This window comes from Ipomoea nil, unplaced genomic scaffold (assembly GCF_001879475.1).
Source record: "Ipomoea nil cultivar Tokyo-kokei standard unplaced genomic scaffold, Asagao_1.1 scaffold0688, whole genome shotgun sequence".
Classification (NCBI taxonomy): domain Eukaryota; kingdom Viridiplantae; phylum Streptophyta; class Magnoliopsida; order Solanales; family Convolvulaceae; genus Ipomoea; species Ipomoea nil.
In genome coordinates this window covers 5,429,867-5,438,621 of record NW_017617116.1, presented here as the reverse complement: position 1 = coordinate 5,438,621, position 8,755 = coordinate 5,429,867, and the positions used below count along the sequence as shown (strand labels likewise).

The following is an 8,755-nucleotide window of genomic DNA, read 5'->3' as shown; positions in this document are numbered from 1 at the left end:
CTCGAAATTTTATCATTTTTTCATTTTTATAACGAGTTTTATTTATGTATTTCCAAATTATACTCCTTCATTTTTACTCTAGATATGTTTATCATGTAAATCTCAAAAAAATATCTACTTTTTAATGAGCAGAGTAGAAGTTGATGATAAGAAATGAGAGTACACGTAGTATTTTTCTTTTATATATATATATGCTCGTCATACTCGAATCAAATCAAATATTCATTTCCGTACAACAACGGTGACTGCATGAACCTTGTGCCTCGCCTACTAGTACCTTCGTTTATATAATAGTCGTGTAAGTTCAGTGGTTCATTTCAGATTCTAAAACCCTTGATATTCCCGCCAGATTTCCATTTTGAGGAAATCTAAGTACAGGCATTTCACCAAACAGTAATGGTTGCTTGAATTGCCTGCATTTTCTTAGGTGAAATGATCCCAACTACTCCCTCAGCTGCTGCATTTTTAAAACCCAGAAATCATATATAGCCTCCGTGCTTCCATTGCAATTTTGCAGACTTTAATTTAAAGCCTCTCATTTGATAAACCCCTTTGTAGTTTTACTTAACCTCTTATGTTCTTGACTTGCTGCTTGGTAGCTTTTAGGTAATAGTATGTGGTGTAGTGATTCACAAACCCTCAGCTCATTCAACTTCACTGGTCCAGTTTCTGATTCCATGACAGGTAATTTTTTATTTTTATTTTTTTTTTAATTGTATATATTCACTTTTAACTTTTATTATTTCTTTAGCTGATTTATATTTGTGTTTCTTGCATTTTTTTGGCCCTGTTTGTTAAATGGCTGTTAGCTGATTGTGTTAATTAGAGGATATAACTAGTTGATAACATTAGCTCTTGTAGAAAAGTGTTTGGTAAATTAGCGGTTAGCTGATAGCTTTTTGGTATACTTTTTTTTTTTTTGAAAAAGTTGCTTGGAGTAGCTTTTTGAATTTTAGCATTTTAGAGTTGCAAAAAGTTAATTAATCAAACACTTATATTGATATTTTAACTAAATCAAACAATTAATAGTGGTCAAATAAGCCAAAATTGGCCTATAGGCCAATTTTTTACCAAACAGGGCCAAATTTTTTGATTGTGTACTAGGATGAAGTTTTGCTTCTTCATTTGACTCCTATATATCTTGTGTATTTCTTGCTTGTATTTTTAGGAGATTGGTGATAGGCAAAGCTTTTCCAGTTGGGGTTTAGTCATGTCTTCTTCATCAGCTTCATGGTACTCTTCTCTTGAGTGTTCATCATCTATCATCAACTCTTCTGGTGATTCATCCTTAACCTCAATTGCAATCCAATGGTTGAGGTTCATTTTTCTGTCACCATGTCCCCAGAGGATCCTTTTCTCATCCATTGATCTCATTTTCCTTCTTACCCTAGTAGTGTTAGGTGTCATTAGGTTCATAAGAAGCAAGAAAAAGAAGAGCTCCTCTGTCAATAGACCTCTCATTGAAAGAGAGACACAGGGCTTCAGAGTCACCCCTTGGTTCTATGTATCTCTGGTTGTGACAGCTCTCTTAGCCTTAGCTTATGCCGGTCTTTGCATATTCACTTTCATTAAGGGGGTTGATTCAAAATGGGATGTGGTAGAAGCCATATTCAGGTCATTCCAAGCTGTGACTCATGTCATGGTTTTTGTTCTTATCGTGCACGAGAAAAAATTTGGAGCTGCTCGTCATTCTGTGCCCATTCGAGCCTATTGGGCTGGAAACTTGTTAGGCGTATGCCTATTTGTGGCTTCTGCAGTCATTCGCTTAGTCAATAATGGTGGATACAAAAAGGGTTCGACAACAATGAGAGTTGATGATTTGTTTTCCTTTGCTTGTTTCCCTTTGTCTGTTTATCTCTTTGTTGTCACCATTCGAGGATCAACTGGAATTGTTAGTGTGGGTGGTGGGGGAGATGATGCAAATGGTAATGGTTCTGTTGAGGTGGATTCTAAAGTCAGTGGCTATGCTACTGCTTCTTTGTTCTCTAAGGCAGTGTGGAAATGGATGAATCCATTATTGACTAAGGGATACAAGTCCCCTTTAACAGAAGACGAAGTGCCTTCACTCCCGCCAGAGTTTCGCGCAGAGAAAATGTCAGAACTCCTGGAAAAGAATTGGCCCAAGCCAGACGAGGGTACATCGCAGCCAGTATTGAAAGCATTAGTACGTTGCTTCTGGAAGGATCTTGCTTTCACGGGTTTCCTTGCGGTTGTGAAGTTAGCTGTCATGTATATTGGCCCCCTCCTAATTGATAGTTTTGTTGATTATTCTTCTGGGGATAGGAGCAACCCCTTTAAGGGATACTATCTAGTGGTCATCCTCTTTCTTGCAAAAGTGATCGAAGTCCTGAGTTCACATCACTATAATTTCCACACCACAAAACTCGGGATGCTAATGCGATGCAGTCTCATTTCTACTTTGTACAAGAAAGGCCTAAGGCTGTCTTGCTCTGCTAGACAGACACACGGAGTGGGACACATCGTGAATTACATGGCTGTTGATACACAGTTAATATCCGACATGGTACCGCAGTTGCACACCGTGTGGATGATGCCAATGCAACTTGTGGCAGCTATAGTCCTCCTATATATTTATATTGGTGCACCCGTGGTTGCATCAGTGGCTCTAGTTGTTTTACTAATCATTCTAACATTTGGATTGACACTTCTGAGCAATTTTTACCAGTTGAGAGTGATGATGAATCGGGATTTAAGGATAAAAGCTATAAACGAATTGCTGGGCAATATGCGTGTCATCAAGTTTCAAGCATGGGAAGAACACTTCAGTAAGAAAATACAATCGTTGCGTGGAGTTGAGTTCAGCTGGTTAACGAAGATCATGTGTATGACGAGTATAAATGGGTCGATTCTTTGGAGTGTCCCAAACATCATTTCCTTGCTTACATTTGGTTTGGCGATTTGGATGAAAGTCAATCTTGATACTGGGAAAGTATTCACGGTAATGACAGTTCTGAAAATTTTACAGGATCCTATCCGAACCTTCCCCCAGGTTCTGGTCTTTTTGTCACAAACCATCATTTGTTTGAGGAGGTTGAATACCTATATGTTAAGCCATGAATTGGAAAGTGATTTAGTCCAAAGAGAAGATCGTGATTATGGTGGTGCAATTGCAGTGGAGGTGAAAAATGGGAATTTTACTTGGGACGATAATGATGAGAAAAACGTGTTGAAAGATATAAATTTCAGAATCAGAAAGGGGGAGCTTGCTGCAATTGTTGGAACAGTTGGATCAGGAAAGTCTTCCTTATTGGCTTCAATTCTTGGTGAACTTCAAAAATCATCAGGAGAGGTATGGAGTTTATTATCCTTGTCAACATGACGGGTCAATCTTTCTGATTTTTTTTCTTTCATATAGACAGCATGAATTTGTAGAATTAGTTGTCTTTTCCCGAACAATTACTGATACCTGACTTGGTTCTTAACAGTTGAAACTTTCATTTGCTTTCTGGATCCCAGTTTTTCTTGTTCTATACTTAACAAGGATCGTTATTCCAGAATAGCAATCCTTTATCTCTGATTTTATAACACTAGTTCTTGTGATGGTTACGTTATCAAGTTGTATTACAGGTCAGAGTTTGTGGTACTACTGCCTATGTGGCACAATCCTCATGGATACAACACGCAACTATTCAAGACAATATCTTGTTTGGTTTGCCAATGGACAGGGACAGATACAATAATGCAATACGAGTTTGCTCCTTAGAGAAAGATTTGGAGGTTCTAGAACATGGCGACCAAACAGAGATTGGAGAACGAGGAATCAACCTCAGTGGTGGTCAGAAGCAAAGGGTACAACTGGCTAGAGCAGTATATCAGGATTGTGATATCTATCTTCTTGACGACGTATTTAGTGCTGTTGATGCTCAAACTGGATCTGAAATATTTAAGGTGTCTGCAAATTACGCATCATTTCTCGAGTAAAATTGCTTGTTTGCATGATACTGTAGTTATTTTCGCTATGCATAAGTTAAATTATTCATTGTTTTTGTAGGGATGTGTGAGAGGAGCTTTGAAAGATAAAACAATTCTTCTCGTGACCCACCAAGTTGATTTCCTGCACAATGCGGATCTTATACTGGTATTTAAAGAATATTCATTTGCAAGTGCAATTATGTTTATATAAATTCTATACTATTTGAATATTGGCTTCATCACAAGCCAGTAGTGACTTCTATTCTCATTTAGGCATTCCAGTACTTGTGGTTTCTTCTCTCATATTTTGAGTTGATCTCGATAACTCGATTATCAGGTGATGCGAGAAGGGAAGATCGTCCAATCTGGAAAGTATGGGGAGCTTCTTGAATCCGGCATGGATTTTGGTGCTCTTGTTGCTGCTCATGAGAACTCTATGGAGCTAGTGGAAATGAGCACCACCGTTTCTGATGAAAACCATCCGCAAACACCCAAATCGCCCCACCAACAAGCTCCCAATTCGCCTATTAAACTCGAGGGCCAAGGGAAACCCAAAGACCAACCCGAGGCTAGTGCTGACTCGAAGCTCATTGAAGACGAGGAGAGGGAATCTGGGCATGTAAACTGTTCAGTCTATAAGGAGTATTGCACCAAGGCGTATGGATGGTGGGGAGTAGTGGCTGTGATAGTTATGTCGCTGCTGTGGCAATTAGCTCTTACTGCAAATGATTACTGGCTTGCATATGAGACTTCAAGTTCAACCGTTTTTAAACCTTCTAGGTTCATTAATGTTTACGCAATCATAGGAGGCATTTCGTGCATACTCGTGGGCGCCAGATCATTTCTTCTCGTAGGTTTATGTCTGAAAACAAGTCAAGGCTATTTTACTGAAATCATCGACAGCATCCTGCATGCTCCAATGTCATTCTTTGACACTACTCCATCAGGAAGAATATTAAGTCGGGTGAGTTCTACTCGTTTATGATTCAGATTCAATGCATTTTTATTCCAATACCACCTGAACTAATTTATAAATTTACCTTTCAGGTAACAATTGATCAAGCCTCAGTTGATATTGTGATCCCAGTGTTTGTGAGTACTGCACTGCAATCGTTTTTCACATTATTTGGCATATTGGTTGTCATATGTCAGAGTGCCTGGCCAACAATATTCCTCCTCATCCCTATGTTTTGGCTTAATGCCTGGTATCGGGTAACGAGAGATTTCTACTGCAATGCCATTCTTTTTGTTTCTGCTTATCAAAACTTTACATTTGAGAAGATCTTTAACTCTATACTTGTATGCAGAAATACTTTATTCCATCGTCGCGTCAATTGACCCGAATGGATTCAATTACTAAAGCCCCAATCCTCCACCACTTCTCCGAGACTATTTCTGGAGTTATGACCATACGTAGCTTCAGGAAGCAAGGCGTGTCATTCCAGGGGAACATTGACAGAGTGAATAAGAATCTGAGGATGGATTTCAACAACAACGGGGCAAATGAGTGGATGGGTTTCCGCCTCGAGTTTCTTGGAAGCTTTCTCCTCTGCGCATCCACCCTTTTCATGGTTATGCTACCAAAAAACATTATTGGATCAGGTGCCATTTATATTATTAACCGAACCACACACCATGTTTGCTAATTATTATCATTTTTTGTAAATGACTGACTTGTGCTTTTTGTTTGCTACTAGAGTACATTGGCATGGCTCTATCTTATGGTCTCTCGCTGAATAGTGTTATCTTCTACTGCGTCTATTTGACCTGTGTCATGGAGAATAAAATGGTTGCAATTGAAAGAATAAAGCAATTCATAAACATCCCACCAGAAGCAGCATGGAAGACACCAGGCTGTGCCCCACCTCCAACTTGGCCCCATCATGGTGACATTGAGATCAAAGACTTGAAGGTAATCACATTCTTCTGTTATTCTTCTTTAGCCTCGTTAAGTCTCGACAATTGTACTTGCAAGATTTTTTGCAGCATTGACATAAACTTGTTTATCTTGAACCAATTAAATCCCTCGAGAAAAACTTATTATCGATGGGACTATCTTGCATTTCAAGTATTTGGTTAAACAGATGGCATCATGTGAAACTCTGAGCAGGTTAGGTATCGGCACAACACTCCTCTTGTTCTGAAAGGGATTTCCTTTAGCATCCATGGCGGCGAAAAGATTGGCGTTGTTGGAAGAACTGGGAGTGGGAAGTCAACTCTGATACAAGTTTTTTTCCGCCTGGTGGAGCCTTGTGGAGGCAAGATAGTAATTGACGGGGTTGACATTTGCAAGCTAGGCCTTCATGATCTGAGATCGCGCTTTGGCATCATCCCTCAGGAGCCTGTTCTTTTTGAAGGGACCATCAGAAGCAATATCGATCCACTTGGGTTATACTCCGATGATGAAATATGGAGGGTACTATACTATATTCCTCCTAAATAATCATCCCATTTCAACTCCATTCCTGTTAAACTAACAACTCCGTTTTCTATTTTCTGTTCTCAGAGTCTCGAACGCTGTCAGTTGAAAGAAGTGGTGTCTGAGAAGACTGGACAACTCGATGCTTCAGGTAGCTATACCTATATTGCTGTCTGATTTTTGTACTATCTCATTTGTTGAGCATATAACATAAAATACAAACGTGTGTAGTCCAACTATCAGCTTAGACTTTTTAGTTGCTGACGGCTTTAAATTTGCTTAGTGGTTTCCTCGGGAGACAACTGGAGCATGGGCCAAAGGCAGCTTCTCTGCTTGGGGAGAGTCATGCTGAAGAACAGCAGAATTCTCTTCATGGATGAAGCAACAGCCTCCGTCGATTCTCAGACAGACAGCGTCATCCAAAAAGTCATCCGGGAGGACTTCTTGAACTGCACAATTATCACCATTGCTCACAGAATTCCCACTGTCATAGACTGCAACAAGGTGTTAGTCCTGGATGATGGTGAGTTGGTATCTCGTTTTACTGATCTCCGTTTTTCTGCAAACTTAACCGCTTTATTACACATTCGTGCTGGCTGGCATAAATCCCTACAATGATGCTTGTTTTTACTGACCACCATTTTTCTGCAACTTAACAACGTTATTATACATTCGTGCTAGGCTGGCTGACATAAATGATGATGCTTGTTTTACTGATCACCATTTTTTTGCAACTTAACAACTTAAGGGGCAAAGTATTGGCCAGATTGGTTTTCCCTCTCTCGTATGGAAAAACCAATCTGGCCAGCACTTTGCCCCTTAATTGGGCCGGCCTGGTGCGAACGGGGATTAGTTTGAGTATGGTACTGGCTTAAAAGTGCCTCCTACAGTTAGTGCCTACTCAGGACACCTCGTGGTCTGATCAGAAAAATAAAAAGAAAAAACGTTATTATACATTCGTGCTAGGCTGGCTGACATTAATGCAGACGATGATGCTTGTTTTACTGATCACCATTTTTGTTTGCAACTTAACCACGTTATACATTCATGCTGGCTGACATAAATGCAGACAGTGATGTTCATTTCAAAATCGTGTTTTTTGTTGTGTTTTATTTGTAGGGTTGGCGAAGGAGTTTGATGCGCCAGTGAAGCTGATGGAGCGGCCATCGTTGTTTGGAGCATTGGTTCAAGAATACTCAATTAGATCATCTGGAGTATAAACCACTTTCTTAGTTCACTGTTAGAGTTGATCTGATGAGAGACTTTGATTAGTTCAAAATCTTTAGGCCTGCAGCCTCTACTGTTTCCTCTTCTTACCCACAATTTTTGTTCAAACATTTTGGTGGGTGAATAATGATAGCTCAATAAGAACTGCAATGTATATTTTTTCTTCCATATGTTCCTCCAATTCTATCCTATATAGGATAAAGTTTGCCCATATTGTCCATATTGTATCACTTAGGTTAGTAATATATTTATACTGCGATACGATAAATTTATAGACCTTGTGATACAATGTAATGTTATCAGATACTTTTGTGTTATTGGAGGGAACCCGGCTCTTTCAAAGTATGTTGCTTCATTCACTTGAAATGATCCTTGTTGATCAACTCACAAGTTTTGAACTTGAAAAGCATTAATCAAGGGAAATCAAACTTCTTTCATTTGAATCACATGCTATTGATATTTATTCTTCCAAAAGGTTGAAGAAACTTTGGAAGGATGTAATTCATGGTAACTCAACTGAATCACGGAGGCCAGACTTTACTTACTGCGTACAAGAAGTCCCTCCCACACTATCGCTGGTGAGACTTGATCCCTAATCGTTCTTTCCGAACTTCACCCCTATGACCATGATGTATAGTATGCATGAATAATTAGTCAATTTTAGAAATATTTGTAATCAACGATTGCACAATCCATCAGTCTATAATTGTGCTTATTTCAGTTATGTACTCTCGGGTACTCGATCATATGTATGATTAACTATACTATAAATGTTCTCGCAATGTGATCGACCAAGAGACTCTTGACAATAAATTACTTTGTAATCTTTAATACAAAAATAATGTTTTACTCACTTAGCCAATCCTTTCAGAATAATATAATCATGATTTTAGAGGGTGTTTGGTTAGATGAAGGGTGTTTGGTTAGATGAAAAACTTGTTCCAAGAAAAAAGTTTTCCTTAAATTTGACTAAAATTAGAGACTTTCTTTTATTTGGTTCATGAAAAACTTTTTTCACTTTAAAATGTTTTCTTTAAGAATAAGGAAAAAAATTCCACTCTTCCCCTACGTATTTTGTTTTTTCATGGAAAAAATTTGTTATGAAAAATTAGGACAATTTTGCTATTTAGAACTTTCTTTACTATTATTCAGGGTTGTAAAAATCAGTCTAGGCAT

General features: G+C 38.7%; 1 protein-coding gene across 1 annotated transcript; it reads left to right on the top strand.

The window, feature by feature from the left end:
- Positions 1–282: 282 nt before the first annotated feature.
- LOC109176272 (ABC transporter C family member 4-like) lies at positions 283–7,790 on the top strand. The gene is made up of 12 exons (XM_019325734.1): positions 283–684; positions 1,169–3,310; positions 3,589–3,909; positions 4,013–4,099; positions 4,271–4,897; positions 4,981–5,145; positions 5,241–5,535; positions 5,631–5,845; positions 6,044–6,349; positions 6,440–6,503; positions 6,636–6,875; positions 7,472–7,790. Exons 2-12 carry the CDS (start codon positions 1,211–1,213, stop codon positions 7,570–7,572), a joined length of 4,521 nt encoding a protein of 1,506 aa, XP_019181279.1. The 5' UTR covers positions 283–684; positions 1,169–1,210; the 3' UTR covers positions 7,573–7,790.
- Positions 7,791–8,755: the final 965 nt, after the last annotated feature.